The sequence below is a fragment of the Alternaria arborescens genome, assembly GCF_004154835.1.
Source record: "Alternaria arborescens strain FERA 675 chromosome Unknown contig_5, whole genome shotgun sequence".
Taxonomy (NCBI): Eukaryota; Fungi; Ascomycota; class Dothideomycetes; order Pleosporales; family Pleosporaceae; genus Alternaria; species Alternaria arborescens.
In genome coordinates, this window is record NW_021167860.1 from 954954 (window position 1) to 970683 (window position 15730).

Here is a 15730-nt window from a genome sequence, read left to right on the forward strand (position 1 = left end):
TTCTTTCAGATCATGAGATCGGGATCCGGCTGCCAAAGATATAGATCCTTATCCGCAGTCGCCAGCAGGTTGGTCCTCGGATTGTAACCGACAACAGCGCTCTTGCCCTGTCCTGGAAGCTTCTCCATAGGCTCAAGCATATTATTTGGCGTTGGTGGCTTGGAAATGTCCCAGACTAGGAGGCCATCTTCTCCACTGCCTCCAATCAGGAACTTGCCATCTGGCGTAAGGCACACATCGCCCTGTCCATTTGCCGGAGTATGACCATCGGGCTTGGCGCCTGTGGTATTTGTAGTGGAGGCGCTGGGTGGGAGACGCCCCGAGGAGCCAGTTTTGCGGTAGCAGAAATGTGTCAAGTCACCTGAGAAGGCGTCGAGGACGAAGTGGCCGCTTCCGTTTGTCGCAATGATCAAACTCTTGCCGTCATTGGTGAACTCAATCTTGGTCCAGTCGACCTTCTGGCCTCCCATGAAGCGCTGCTCCATGTCGAGGATGTCGAATGTTGCAAAGGGCGGCTTGTCGTAGTTGCGCATATCGTAGAGGAGGACGTTTTGTGTAGGTGGTGAGGCGATGGCAATGACGGTGGCAGAAGGATCGTAGGCAGCAAGGTAGGGTCCATGGAGGTTAAGCAGACCTACATAGTTTGGCGATTGCAGATTCCACAGGCGCACCGTGTTGTCCTTTGAGCAGCTTATGAAATCGTCCTTGGACGGACACAGGGCGATGGAGGTGACGGTGTCGCTGTGGCCCTTGAAGTAGCGGATGTACGAGTTGTCGTGTGTGGAGAGGAAGCGGATGGTATCGTCGACCTTTGTACTGGCATAGATTATGCTCTGCGCATGGTGACTGAAGCGCGCCAGATGCACGCCGTACTTCTGGCTCTTGAGCTCCTTGGCGTGCTTGCCTTCTTTGCAATTGTAGATCTGGAGCGTGTCGTCGTCGCGTGCGACAATGGCTAGCTCGCCCGAGTCGTCAAAGTCGAGCGAGGTGACGGCGGTGCCCCGGCCGCCAGATTTGAAGCGCTGGCAGGTGTCAGTATATTGCGGACATGTGCACCTGTGTCTTGGTCTCACCCTCTGAGGCCGGAAGCTTGTTATGACGTCGCTGACTTTCTGTGTCGGCGGCCCTGCAGGCGGTGGAGGAGGGCCTCCGCCGGGCGTCGCTGACCCAGCCATGGCAGTGTTGGTCTCCTAGTCGTGTGCTGCAACAGGTGCATTCATCTCCACCTGCCCAGTGAGCGAATCAGCGCGGGTGTAAAATGGACTACACGCGACGCGACGTGGGACAACTAGAGCCGGCGGAATGCGCTGAAGAGTTGCAACAAATGGAAAGAAGTGGGTCCAGGCCGTCTTACGTAGCTGCTGATCCCGAGCCGAAACCGGAACGGGTCCTCGATTATTCACTTTCACCATTCCCCAGCATTGCCAATTTGACCGCAATCCGTCTACCAGGCCAGAGTGCGCCTGCTTTCACCTGTGCTCCTAATCCCTACATACCCCAGTCTTCTTCAATCCATGGTTGCGCCGTCACACACGTCATAGTCACAGTCGAATACATCTCCCGTACCCGGGCACTTTTCCGACCAGCTCGCGCCCTAGTCGCATAGAGCTTCACAATGTCTACAACTCTTGGGTAGGTGCTCATCTCCAGGTCCCCACACCATATGCTGTATACTAATGCCTCCCGAACAGCTCCTTCATCGCCGGCGGCATAGCAGCATGCGGTGCAGTCACAGTAACCCACGGCTTCGAGACCGTCAAAATCCGGTGCGCTTTCTCTCTCGAAACGCCTGCGCAACCAATTCGTTGACGATCGCCCAGTTTACAACTACAAGGCGAGCTTAAAGCGAAGACCGACGCGCCGCGGTTATACAGAGGTGTCTTCCACGGTGTGAACGTCATCTTGAAGAATGAAGGACCAAGAGGATTGCTACGGGGGCTTGGGTGTGCCTACATCTACCAGATGACCTTGAACGGCTGCCGATTAGGCTTCTACGAACCCATTCGCAAGACCCTCACCAACGTCGTCTACAGCGACGCGGCCGTACAATCCTTTGGCATCAACCTCTTTGCAGGTGCTTCATCTGGCATTCTGGGTGCAGCAGCCGGCTCTCCATTCTTCCTCGTAAAGACGCGCCTACAATCTTACTCACCCTTCCTGCCCGTCGGCACACAACATAAATACAAAAACGCCATCGACGGTATGCGACAAATATACAGCGCCGAGGGCATCAAGGGCCTGTACAGAGGTGTAGGGCCAGCCATGGTCCGCACAGGTTTCGGCAGCTCTGTACAACTTCCCACATACTTCTTCGCCAAGAGGAGGCTGGTAAAACATCTGGGTATGGAAGAGGGAATGCCGCTGCATATTGCTAGCAGTACCGCGAGCGGCTTCGTTGTATGCTGTGTCATGCATCCTCCAGACACAATCATGTCGCGAATGTACAACCAGACCGGCAACCTATACACATCGGCATTCGACTGCTTGAGCCGAACAGTCAAGACAGAGGGTATTTTCGCTCTGTACAAGGGCTACTTTGCCCATCTGGCGCGTATTCTGCCACATACGGTATGATGGCACAACTAGACAAGACAAGCGAACTATTGCTAACCATCGAGTAGATCCTGACCCTTACACTCGCTGAACAAACCATCAAGCTCATGCGTTTGGTAGAAGACCGGATACTGCCCGCAGATACCAAAGCGAACATGTGAGTAGAGACTGCTTGGCGGCTGTAGGCTAGACGTACACATTGCCTATACATGCCCGGCGTCAGATACGGCGTATGAGACTTTACGAGACAACATGGTTCGATGCGACTCGTAGGACTAACCGCGAGATGATGGCGGAACACTTTGTACAAAAGTCGAGACTGTTGAGAAGAAGAGTTGGATAGATACTGACACCAATACCAGCTAGCAGGTGACCACTGTATATTTTGAATATGAGAATATCCCTCGCATCACCAACTCTTCCGATTTGCATTCTTCCGCGACAGTTGGTCATCTTAGGAGAGAAGCAGTTGAAGGAGCAGATATGGCTGATGTTGACTTGATAGCCAATCGACAAGTAAAAGCCATTGGCCAATTGTTCGTGACACGAATCGGTGGGCTGACTTGTAGTCAGATGAAAGAAGGTCTTGGTATGCAAATCGGTCCATCCTCGTAGGAATGAGTAGCGTGTTGGAGTTCTTTTCCGTTATCCTCTTTACGAACACAACATGTCTTCTTCGCCCGAATTACCTTTTTGGGCTGTATTCTTCACCGTTCAGGAGATACCTGGATAGCTGCCAAGAGCGGGACGGGAATGCCCTCTCGGGCCATGAGCGTGATCGTATACTAAGATCTTGACCCACTCGCCAACTGTATTGGAAAACTTCTCCGGCGAATCACAACCTAAAGGAATGTGGTGTCAAAGAGCTTGTCATTGGTGCCTGACACAAACCAAGTTTGCAGTCGTGACATGACTGTGTATGTGGCGCTCATTTGATCCTTCGTATTGCTTTTTGTCGGTAAAGAATGAGTTTTTTTCCAACGCACACTGAGCCTCATCCTCATGCATGGCGCTACGAATGCAGTTGGGTCGTCATGCGTTGCGTCGATTTTCGGACGAGGAGCCGAGTTGAGTGCCCCTGTTTACGCACACAAAGCCAGCGCCTGCCTTTCTCGTAAACGACAAGGCGAGTGTGGAAGCCGCCGATGCGCGAGTTGGAGAGTAGATTTTGATTCTGACGGGGTTAGGGCTCGTGACTACTTGCAGTTTGACGATAATGCTGAGCGAATGAGGTGAGGATGCGTGGTTGCGCGACAGTGCGGAGTGCAGGAGATGCTGTAGCAAATGCAGCGTAAGCTGGAGTGCATGGTTGGAGTGCGAGATTGGAGAGCAGGAAACGTAAGTTTGTTACACAAACAGACGAGCAGAGTGTGAGCACGACAGTAAGTATTGCGCTGTCGTCCGCAGTGCGCCGTGGTCCGCAAAGGCGAAATGTCTTCTCCGCGGATCAAGGGACGTGTCTTGGAGGCGATTTAGATGTTTGCAGAACGGCGATCGACTTTGAGGGAAGCGACACACAGCCCGTCTGTTGCAGACGTTGTTACAGCCGAGGATCGGGTTTTACTGGATGCTGTTTGAAAATGTCGCTCAGAGATCCAGACATAGGCGTAAGATCGCCCAATAGCGGGGCACGTTGCTTCATTCTCTCCATCACGAATATGTCGTGCAGCTTGAGGTCGAGGGGAGCCGACTGGTAGCACAACCTCAGGGTTCTTGGATCGTCGGTGCTCTAGACCCTGTCAGGCTATGATTTGGAGATCAGAACTGTCATCATTTGGTGGTTGCGTTTGCTGTACCCGCGGGGCGCTGTCATCTGCTTGCATTTGACAGGGTCAGCCTGACTCTTCGTGCTGAGAATCATGACATGTTCGCAAGCTCATCATCCTCGATGGCAAAAGCATGGTGTTGCTGTCGTTGGCTGCAGTGAAGGATTTGTGGCCTGGGCTGATCTGCGTCTCTTGGGGAAGAGCGACAGGGTTCTGGAGACGGAACCCCTGAAGCTTGAAGCCTCACTTCGAATCAAGTTCGGCCATGATGAAAGCATCTCTGGAGACCTTCTCCGATCAGCGCCCATCTCCTCCTCCTCGTCTGCTCGTGTGCGCCTCTTCTCTCAAACACGAAAAAATGTCCGCTTTCGCCTCCGAGTTCAATGCTGCAGCCTCACGAACACAACCTTGACCAATGTCGAGGCAGAATCTTATGTGGTCAATCCATAGAGTGCGTGTCTGGACCCAGTGGCTTGCGAATGCCTTCTCACGTTGTCCAGTAAGATATCGAAGTGGTGATTCCACTAGCGGTAGTGTGGCAGATGGCTACTGGGGTTCTCCGCATCTTGCCCATAGCGCTGGGTCATCCGCTCTTTCCTGCAGTCTCTCTAGCGATATTATTAGCCCCTCTCTGCACCAGACAGAATACCATTTTCATTGTCGCCGACTGCTTACTTTCCCTGACATCGACAGCGCCTCGCTGGCGAGTCCTTTCTTCGTTCGATATTACAGTCAACATCGCAACGTGTGTCACGCGCATGCCATATCCGATATCGTCTTGGGCTCTCAGCGGTGTCTCGTGACAGGTCCCGACCTCGATATTGGACGCTTTGCACCCAAGCTAAGATCCGCCCTTCCCTAGCACAGTGTCGCTGGATCCACATCCATATGTGAATGTTGCGCTGCATCCGCACGGCAAATCACCTCCTCGACAGTTTGGACTAGCATCACCAAACCTCGCCACTGCTAGATCAATACTGGTGTGCGAGAATGCCGGTTCGCATCATCAGCTCCATCTTCCGAAGACAGTGCATGAGGTTGGGCAACGGAGGATGATGCCTGGCGCTGCTGAGTATCCCACGCCACACACTCGACGATTCGAGAATTTGCTTCCTATTGAAGGATCAATTTTGCACTTTAATATCCTTTCACGGCCCACTATGAAACTTACCTTTCTGCCTCGCCAACCGCTATGTGGATCCAAGAAGCGCAACCGAGCGGTGGCTGATATCGACGGCGAACATTCGTGTGTACAGAAGAAGAAGCGACGACTTCGATTATTCCTTATCACTTCTCGGTTATCGCCACAATTCTCTTTCCCAGCAACCAATATTGTGGATCGCGGCAGCTCCAAGATTGCAGTATGGGCCAAGCAGAAGGCACTTGGGCGGAACCTGCTCAGGAAGGCCGCCATCCTGAATGGGGTACGCAGACGACTGATTCTGACCAAAGAAGCACAGAGCGGATGTGGTCGTGTACCAGTCGAGCAAGAGAGAGAACAAGCACAACTTGAATTAGCGAGGCTGGAGTTCAACCATGGCAGTGTTGACACCTACACCAGACCAGTATTGTCGCGAGATCCGTCAGTACCACCCAGTGCTGCTGTGAGGACTGGGGGCCACTTTGTAGTCTCTGGATCGCCTACAAACTCTCCGCCCTCATCAAGAAGTCCTTCGCCTACCTCGTCTTCACCAACAACAAGGGATTCCCCTGATGAGGCTGCCGTCTTCCGCTCGCCAAATGAAGCATGGTCTCACTCCGCGAGAGATACGACGTCACGCCGAGACTACCTACCCATGCCGCCATCGCCACTTGGAATTTCGAACTATGATGCTTTTGATGGCGATGGAGATTCATTCGACCCGTATGCTCATCTCGATGACGAAGACGAGCCAATACCGAACCCTTACGACGACGATGATGATGAAGATGACGTGCCTTTCTCGCCATCTGTCGTCACCGCCGGCTCGTCTACCACTTCACACACTGGCACTACGAACGCAACCATGTTTTCCGATCTCATCGGGTTGGATCACTCAGAATCAGTATTCGGAGATTACGACCAGGTAGACGACGGCGCGGATGCCATATGGCCGAGGGTATCTACACCGGGTAGCCGAAGTCCTACACTTACGTCAACATCGCCAGACGTCTCTGCCTTGTTTGCAACATGCTTGGTTGCACCCAAAAGAACGGACTCGTTTGCCATGTCGCCTGATCACCGTCCACGCAAGCTGACTAAATCTGTGTCCCCAGAAATGCTTGCGGTGACCACTACAGCGGCCACTTCTCCGAATTTCACGTCTGCATCACCAACCATGCCGGCTTCTCCTAATTTTATACCAACAACAGTACCAATGTCACCAAATTTCTCTCTTGCATCGACGTCACCAAACTTCGCCTCGTCGACCGTGACGGCATCGATATCCCCGAATTTCTCATCATTAGCTGCTCCGGCCTCACCAAATTTCCCACCGATACCGAAGTCGCCGAATCTTAGTGCACTCGACGCATCCATGACAGCACAAAACCCATCAGCATGGAACCACCCGGACACACATTCGACAGAAGCAGGCGGATCTGTCCATACCAACGATGTGGAACAAGAGCGCAGACGGCAGAGGAACTTGATGTTCATGCGTTTCGGATCATGAGTGGTGCTATGGCCATTTTGTGTATCTACTAGATGTGTCGTATATCATGACAACAGAAAGTCTCACAAAACCCACATGCAATCGGTTTTGAGAAAAGGAAGTCCATCCCCAATGGATATCTGGAACGAAAATGACCCATGTGGTCTTACTGCCATCAGTATGTATTTGTACGATTAACAATCAAAAGCGCGGAGTATCAGGAACGCAAAAAGGGCAGGCAAAAAAAGGAAGGAGCGGTTCTCTGTACCACCACACTGGGAACGATCGGCATTCGGTACGGTTTTATAAACGAGCATTTTGGCGTATGGGTGTATTCTCGTAGCAATATTTTGCATTTATCGCGTCGAAATGTACACGTCCAATCTCGCTGTGTAAAACAATTCAGGAAGAAGCATGTAGCATGTGGCATATAGTTAAAACACGTCTTTCAATGAAAGATCAACATTGTAGTTCAATACTGCTGCAGAAGCTCTGAACGTGATCGATGCACCTTTATAGTGCTACCTCAACTTAAACCGGAGCTTGGTTAGAGTCATCATAGCAAAATCCGTTCCTCTTCTCGAAGAGTACAATCTACGCTTTCTGCAGCTTCGATGCTCGGTCAAGAGCTATATCACACATGGCCTGAATGGCCTCTTGACGCTCAGCTCTGATATCGCCACGGTCGATACGAGAGCGAATATTCTCCATGATTTCAGGTCGCGGACGACCATTGACGAAGACACTACATAACCGTCAGTAAATTATCAACCGGGAGCTCAAGGGGAGATTTCACATACACATATCTCAAACCCGGAAACTTCTCTTCGTATTCCTTGTTCAGACTTGCCAATTTCTCTTTCTCTTCCTCTGCACCTGCCTGCAATTGCGCCTGTTCTTTCCGGCTCTGCTCGCTGTCTACTTTCTTCTCGCCCAACCTCGGATGCGAGCAGAGTATCTCAGAAAGCTTCTTCACATCGCTTTCATCAGTTGACTTGGCCAGCGCAGCGAGTTGCGCATTGACAGCGGTAATCAAGATGTCATAACTGGGGAAAGTGGCAGACCTCAGCACGGGGAAAGTGATCTCGCGGAGGGGAGGCGATGGCTCAAAGAGTAGGTCTAGAACGCTTGTGAGTTCGGATTCGGAGGCATGGGGGAGTGTGCTAGCAGCTGGGAGTGATGTCATTGTCGAGGTTGAGGCAAAGTGACGAGTCGGATTTAGCGTGTGTTCGGAAGAGCCGTTAATTGCTTTTCGCGATGCGTTTAGTTTGGGACCGGAATCTTCGGGCTAGCTGGGTACTGAAACTATTCGAAAAGTTGACGTTGGTCGAATGTTGATGGAGAAGCGGAAGACTTGTAGAACATTTGCTTGCTATTCAAACTCTTTCTTGCTGCGGCCGCTACCGACCGATCAGCGATGCAGTGCAGGCTCGGTGGCCATGACCAACAACCTGCATGGTGTTGCTGCAAGCTGCAAGGGGATAGCGGGGCAGTCGGACAGTAGTAGTCGAGCTGTCCGACGGACCATTTCTAGCTTTTTTCTTAGTCCCGACGCGTACCATGTTTTGAAGTAAACAACGGACGAAGCTTGTTTATACTGTATGCATGAGTCTTGTGTCTTTTAACAAGTTCCGGCAAGTTCCCACCGGCCTCAACAAGTGATGGTGGTGCGAGGTAAGCGTGTGTATACTGGGATGGCTTGTTGCAAGAATCTGGAGTGACTAAAATAGCTGCGAGATGCCATCGCGTTCGTATTTAGCCAGGGGGATGCCGACAGAAGTGTGCGATCTGCTGCTGGGTTCAGCAAAGTTGCACCTGAACAGCTGTTTGCTTCTTTCCCACCCCGCCTTGTTGTCGGCGGGTTACCGGCGGCAGAAGCAACGGATGGCTGTCATAGCGGGTGCGTCCATGGGATTGATCTCATCGCACTGGCTGTGACCTGGGATGCCTCAGGACTATCGGCTGCCTGGTGCATTGTGCCTGCGTTAATGCGGTTCCTGCCTAGACATCAATGCGTGGACTGCCGCATGGCTCTGGTGACAGCACCCGTGGAGCCCAAGTACGCGCCTGTACGACGACGTGTTGCTGAAGAAAAAGAAAAACACAAACGCATTCTTGTGGGATGTCATATGATGAGTGCGGGAGCCGTTTATGTCGGTGAACCAGGCGCTCTGTGCTGGTGCGGAGATATAGCCCTGGCCAGCTCCCGGGCTGCGCGTACTGTAGTTAACAGGGGTTGCCGTCGCTTCGTGTTTCAGGTCTCCACGCTCTTCGTCAGTCGCCTTCACCCATCCTCCCTCTCAGCTTAAGCTTTTGAGGGTGCTAGGCGGATTGCAACGGTACATGTTCCTGAAGCGTCCATTTGCCTCGACGCACAGCGCTGCCCCAATGGCCGGTTACCCGCCTCTGATACTCGACGGATCCCTGATTTGATTTCATGACCCCTACTTCGCTTTGACCTCCTGGAATCACGCTCGTCGACTGCACCCGCGACGACAACGCCGTCTCCTCGCAGACGACGACACGCACGGCTTTGAGAGTCTGCACCGCGAAGCGTCTCTTCCTGGCCGACTTGCACCATCATGTCGCTGAACGGCCTGGACAATGTCGAGGTAACACAGGCGTACCAGGGTGCGCTCGCCGAGGCTGGTGGTTGGTAAGACATGCCCAATTTCTTCTTCCATCGCGGACCACGTGCTAATGCTTGGGGTAAAGGTTCCTGCTCAGGTACACGTCAAGGGATGCCGTTCAAGTCCTGACACGGGGAACTGGGGGAGCTGGTGAGGCGCGCGCTGCCGTCGCCCAGTACGAGGAAAAGTCTCCGCTGTACGGGCTCTTGCTGTACCGTCGGCGCAAGGTCCTGGTCAAATACGTGCCTGAGGGGACATCGCGACTACTGCAGGGTGAGTTGAAGCGTCAATCCCGTCACCCTCACCACTAACCCTCGACAGCCCGCGTTAGTGTCCACTTCATCAACATCACCGAGAAGTTTGCGCCCCACGACATCGTCCTGTCCATTTCCACGCCAGAAGAGCTCAGCGATGCCGCCCTTACCGCCGCCTGCAGTCTGCACACTGCCGCCCCATCGAGCTCCTCGTCTAGCGGATCGTCGCGACAGCAGAAGCTCAGCTGGATACAAGAGGCCGCAGAGGAGGGAAACCAGCCCGACGGAGAAGGCAATGCAGCACGACCGGGCACAGCAAAGTCCAACATCCCCACCATTCTGGAGCCTGCCACGGGCAGCGAAGACGAGCCTATTAGAAGCGGATCAGTTGCGTCGCAAGCAGAGACGGTCCCGTTGATGTTGGAAGAGCAGGCTGTCGAGCACAAGTTGTCACCACAGATCTCGCACATCACCATGGAGACGGTAACCGAAGGGCCGACGACGCCCGACGACACTGATCTATCCGACCTCCAGGACACGCTCAAGAGCTATGATTCGCTCTTTGAGAACGGACCAGAACCGCGAGGCTCATCACAAACCACCAGGCCAAACTACGACGAGCTTTACCAGCACTACTATGAGCAGTACACCAAGCCCAAGGTCAAACTCGGACCACGACCGCGACCATCGCTCGAAGGCCGAAGACCATCTACCTCTGGCAGCGCACCGTCAGATCTGGCAAGGCCTGTTTCGTCGCTTCCCGCAGGCTTGCGCTCTGCAACACGAAAGACTGCTAATAAGAAAGAGTCCAAGACAAACTCCTCTAGCACCCTTCCCACCATTGCTATTCCTCCACAACATGACGTCCCTCCGATGCCTGACATGCCACTGTCTCCTGCTTCGTCCATGTACTCAACGAGAGCCCCAGCCAGCACCAAGTCCATGCCCGTGTCCGCGTACAAGAGTCACCTTCGGTCTGGAGGAACGACACAGGAAAGGACAAGGCTTATGAAGGCTGTCGAGATGCGCAAGAAACAACAACAGGCTCAACAGCTAAAGAAAGAAAAGGCCGCCGAAGCTGCTGCGTTGGAACCTGAAGCGCAGGCTGAGAACACCGAAGTTGTGACTGAAGCTGGTGACGAGAACCCGGCAAAATCTGCCGTTCCTGCGACTGAGTCTGAGGAGAGCACTCCCACGGTACAGACAGATGACGAACCCGAAGCCGACAAAGAGACACTGCTTGGTGATGATCTGCCTTCAAACCGTCCAAGCAGCTCCGGCATGGCGTTTGCGGATGGTCAGAACGAGACAGACGACTTGAACTCCACTGCTTCGGTGTCGTCACCAATATCTGCACAAACTCATGGTTCTTCTGGCGCACCTTCAACACGACCATCATCCATCTCAGAAGACGAGGCAGGTATGGAAGAGTCGCAAAAGTCCGAGGAAAACGAAGAATCACACAGTCCGGATTCCTTGGATGAAGAGCAATCGATCGACAGCGCACCGACTGTAGTCCCTGAGAGTACTACTCCTGTACCACCTGCAGAACTCCACCCTGAGCATACACAAGCCCCGGTCATCACCGAACGAGCACCGTCTTTTGATGAGGATGGAAGTAAAAGAGATACCCTCCGGCCAAGTGGGAACGATGCTCCATCGCAGCACCGCTCGAATCGGGAGTCCACAATTTACATGCCTTCGAGCGAAGCGTTCGAGCAAGACGATGGCCAGGTCAAGAAGCGAAACAGGGAGTCCATGCTTATGCCCTCATCTCAGCACCAGAGTTGGTACGAAACCAAGGGAAAGCGACGTGCAGTATTGGATCCACTGCAAGTCAGTGCCGACAATTCCGAGACCGAGTACCTCTCGGACGACTCCTTCATGGAAGAGCTCCAAAGCGCTACAGTACACCAAGCCAAACCCATGTCGGTGTCCAAGTCTCCGATTACGCCCTTCTTCCCGCGCAAGTCCTCTGCAACAGACCTGTCAACACCTCCCAGATCAGCCTCTTCGAATTACCACGGTATCAGTCGCTTATCACCTGGAGAGAGCACCCGTAAGGTTTCAGGCGGTTGGCCTCCTGCGCCAAAATCCGACACGAGCGCGCGTACGAAGATCAACGTTTCCTCTGGCATCTCGCAAAGAATCAAAGCACTTGCAGACAAGACTAACAGAGAGTCGGCTTCACAAGTAACCCTTGCTAGCTCTGCTTTGAGCACAAAGAGCTCTACCCTCGCCCAGCGTAAATCCTCATTCTTTGCAACAACACCTGTCGAGACCTCACCCAACGGGAGGTCTAGCACGCGTCTTGGAAGTCCTGCGTTCTTGAGTTCATCTGCTTCAACGACGCCTGACAAAAAGAAACAATCGGCTCCGATCAAGTCGACAGTATACAACGTACAGCGAGGAGCCGAAAAGCCAGAGTCTGTGCAGGTCACTGCCCGCATCGTCCGGGATGAGCGAACCATGAAGCCAACACTTGCGATGCCAACTGAGGGCACGCCCCTTGATCTCCACCAAAGCCCACTCATCATCGACCACCAAAAGGCAACCATCACCCCCAAGAGCCCTACTCGTGGAAGACCTGAGCCTGCATCTCCTCCGCCCTCTTCGTCACACTCACGCGAGCCTAGCAATGCGCCCTCACGTGCATCGTCAGAGAGTACATGGAGGAGCTTCGGTCGCCGCATGAGCGAGTCCAAATCGGTACACAGCCATGACGGCGAAGACAAAAAGGATGACAAGAAAGAGAAGAAAGACAAGAAGGATTCTCGCACCAGCAAGATGTTCAAACGCATGTCTTCTTCGATGGCTGCCATGTCCTTCAAGAACTCGAGCAGCAACTTGACACTTCCCGAGAACGACATGCGCTCTACTTCTTTGGCATCACTGCGGGAGCCGCCGCCACCTGTGCATGTTGGCGATCTGAACATCCAATTCCCGGACACTCTGGTGAGTATTTATAAATAGTAACTTTCGAAGACATGCTAACCTGGTGCAGCTCTGGAAACGCCGATGGGTCGAGATTGACGCCCTAGGTAACCTCGTGCTCAGTCCTTCGAAACACAATGAGAAGGGCATTGTGAAGCGCTTTCACCTCAGCGACTTCCGCACGCCATACCCACCTGATCAGGATCGACAAGAACTTCCCAATAGTGTAGTCCTCGACTTCATGGACGGACGAACCTTGCAGTGCGCATGCGAGACATACATGGCGCAAGCTCAGGTTCTACAAAGTAGGTCTTTGTCCTCCAATTCCTTGTGTCAGGTGCTAACTATTGTCTAGTCCTCCGGGAGGCACATGATGCCTGGCTTGCGTACAACCAAGCGCTGTAATCGGTCGCTATCACGTCAATCTCCAACCCTAGGCCTCGACGGCATCAACACTCTCCTTTCCCTCTCTCGAATTTTCTTTGTTACGACGTACGACTACAGCATCAGGCATCACCTTTCCCTTGTTGTGTTGGATATAAAATGGTTTTAAACTGGGGTTGTATCTCTCTCCTTGCATCCTTTCGATTAAATTTTGTCTAGTTTGCCCATTTTCCTTTCATACCCATCGTGTTTGGGGGAGGCCATCTGGCAGGCTTGGAGCTCTTTCATTCTCTTCTTCATGTAACACACATGGTTGATGTGTATAATATCTAATGCTGCACTGGAGGCAGCTCAGTTTTGCTGTTTCTGGAGTGTGGACGGATTGCAATGAAAGGCGGACTGCAAGATATAGAGATCAGTAACACAATTGGACTACGTGCCTGTTATCGGACTGTGTGCCTGTCGTTTTTGCTTGTATCAGGTGGCGCCCGTTCCAAATGCAGGTGAACGAGAGGGGCGCATTAAATCTCCGGCTCAAAGAAGGATAATGTGGCAGCGATTGTGATGGATTTATCCAAAGTGTTGGGCAAGATGGCTGGCATCAGATCTCGCCCTGAGCTGTGCACAGTCGCGCATGGGGTGCTCTCGGCCGTAACAAGTTAGCGGCCCAGATCTGCAGGGGTTAAGCGACGCCTGCCGTCATACATGCATTCCCATGCATTCGACATGTGCATTCGATAGAGAGCTCGGTATGATAATGATGAGGTGCAAAAAGGGCCTTGGGGCCGCAAGCATGCCTCTAGCTGCTACCCGAGAGTCGCCCTCAACCTCGCTCTTAGCTCCACGCCATAAGCAGCGACGACAAGAGAACGCGCCCCGAGGACTCCGCATCTGGGCATCCCAGAGCAAGTGACACCTTGCTGCGCCGGTTTTCCGCCCCGTCTCGAAGCGCATCCTGCAGCCTCGAAGTAATCGCTGCGAGGGTAACCCATTCTGTTCACAGCAGCCGTCATTGCATTGTCACGAGCCTCGGCGCCGTGTGCCCGCCAGGCACGTCAACCAAGAAAGAGGAGGGCTGCGCATCGGTGTGCGCCTTCTATAAACACTGCCCGGCACCTCCGCGCTTCCCTCCACCATGCCGGCCACTTCCCCAAACCACCCTTTCGCCTCGCCCAACGCCATCCCGCCCCGCACAAGCTCCACGGGCATCCTCAACTTGAACGCGAACACGGGTGCCGCCAAGCAACCTTCCAGAACCAGCGTCCTGCGTCCCCTGAGCGAGATTGATTGGTTGGGCCAGAGCAAGAAAAGCAAGACGAGCCACTCTGCAGACCCTTTGAATGCGCCTTTCCAACCACAGTCGTTACAACATCCCTGGCCCCAGACCATGGTCTCGCAGCTGAACTCGCCTCCCCGCACCGAGCACACAGACATGGATTCGCCCATGGACAATGCCCAAGCAGCCGTCAGCCTCGAAGCCACCACAAACTACCCGACGCCACTCTCTCCACCATCAGAACACGCAAAGGACATAGGCGAGGAGCTCATCTACGGGAATGGCGTCGCGTGGACAGAAGCCAAGGAGCGCATATTACTGGGGCCGTACGACTACCTGTATGGGCATCCCGGCAAGGATATACGGAGTCAGTGTATTGCGGCCTTCAACCTGTGGCTGAAAGTGCCATCAGAAAGACTGGAGATCATCACAAAAGTAGTGGGCATGCTACATACCGCGAGTTTACTGTAGGCATACATTCTCTACGCTCACCCCACCCCAACTAACGTCGCCTAGTGTCGACGATGTAGAAGACTCCTCTCTCCTCCGCCGCGGTATCCCGGTCGCTCACTCCATCTTCGGAACCCCACAAACAATCAACTCGGCAAACTACGTCTACTTCCGCGCCCTGTCCCTTCTGCTCTCCATGAACAACCCGAAACTCATCGAGATATTCACCGAAGAGCTTTTGAACCTGCACCGCGGACAGGGTATGGACCTATACTGGAGAGATAGCCTGACCTGTCCAAGTGAGGCAGATTACCTAGAGATGGTCGGAAACAAGACCGGCGGCTTATTCCGATTAGCGATTAAGCTCATGCAAGCCGAGTCGAAAACAGACATGTACCTTGTCCTTTCCCAATCCAATCCACACCTCAACTAACCTATCTTTCAGTGACTGCACACCCCTCGTATCAACGATAGGCCTCCTCTTCCAAATCCTAGACGATCATCTAAACCTCTCCCCCACATCCGGCTACACAACTCTCAAGGGCCTCTGCGAAGACCTCACAGAAGGCAAATTCAGCTTCCCTGTCATCCATGCCATACGCGCCGATCCAAGCAACCAGATCCTCATCAATATACTCAAGCAGAAAACTACAGACGAGGAGGTCAAGCGGTACGCGTTGAGGTATATGGAGAGTAAAGGGAGCTTCGAGTATAGCAAGGGTGTTATTGAGGAGCTGAGGAGTAAGACGGATGAGCATGTTAAGGTTATTGAGAGAGAGCTGGGACAGGAGGGGAGAGAGGGCGCGGAGGCTTTGAGGGTTATGCTGGCGAGGTTGGTGTTGAAATGAAG

At 53.2% G+C, this 15730-nt stretch overlaps 6 protein-coding genes across 6 annotated transcripts; 4 read left to right on the top strand and 2 right to left on the bottom strand.

Annotated features, from left to right (window-relative positions):
* Window positions 1–5: 5 nt before the first annotated feature.
* Window positions 6–1175, bottom strand: AA0111_g3008 (hypothetical protein; the record flags this gene model as incomplete). The annotated part of the gene is made up of 2 exons (XM_028648844.1): window positions 6–1022; window positions 1074–1175. 2 exons carry the CDS (start codon window positions 1173–1175, stop codon window positions 6–8), a joined length of 1119 nt encoding a protein of 372 aa, XP_028509405.1.
* Window positions 1176–1615: 440 nt separating this feature from the next.
* AA0111_g3009 (Mitochondrial oxaloacetate transport protein) lies at window positions 1616–2714 on the top strand (the record flags this gene model as incomplete). The annotated part of the gene is made up of 4 exons (XM_028648845.1): window positions 1616–1632; window positions 1692–1766; window positions 1821–2568; window positions 2622–2714. 4 exons carry the CDS (start codon window positions 1616–1618, stop codon window positions 2712–2714), a joined length of 933 nt encoding a protein of 310 aa, XP_028509404.1.
* A 2765-nt stretch (window positions 2715–5479) lies between these two features.
* AA0111_g3010 (hypothetical protein) lies at window positions 5480–6973 on the top strand (the record flags this gene model as incomplete). The annotated part of the gene is made up of 1 exon (XM_028648847.1): window positions 5480–6973. One exon carries the CDS (start codon window positions 5480–5482, stop codon window positions 6971–6973), a length of 1494 nt encoding a protein of 497 aa, XP_028509675.1.
* Window positions 6974–7546: 573 nt separating this feature from the next.
* AA0111_g3011 (hypothetical protein) lies at window positions 7547–8138 on the bottom strand (the record flags this gene model as incomplete). The annotated part of the gene is made up of 2 exons (XM_028648848.1): window positions 7547–7697; window positions 7753–8138. 2 exons carry the CDS (start codon window positions 8136–8138, stop codon window positions 7547–7549), a joined length of 537 nt encoding a protein of 178 aa, XP_028509676.1.
* A 1396-nt stretch (window positions 8139–9534) lies between these two features.
* Window positions 9535–13175, top strand: AA0111_g3012 (hypothetical protein; the record flags this gene model as incomplete). Its single annotated transcript, XM_028648849.1, has 5 exons — window positions 9535–9608; window positions 9668–9855; window positions 9904–12791; window positions 12841–13075; window positions 13126–13175. The coding sequence occupies 5 exons, from the start codon at window positions 9535–9537 to the stop codon at window positions 13173–13175; spliced, it is 3435 nt and encodes a 1144-aa protein (XP_028509677.1).
* Window positions 13176–14289: 1114 nt separating this feature from the next.
* Window positions 14290–15728, top strand: AA0111_g3013 (Geranylgeranyl pyrophosphate synthase; the record flags this gene model as incomplete). Its single annotated transcript, XM_028648850.1, has 3 exons — window positions 14290–14897; window positions 14947–15273; window positions 15326–15728. The coding sequence occupies 3 exons, from the start codon at window positions 14290–14292 to the stop codon at window positions 15726–15728; spliced, it is 1338 nt and encodes a 445-aa protein (XP_028509678.1).
* Window positions 15729–15730: the final 2 nt, after the last annotated feature.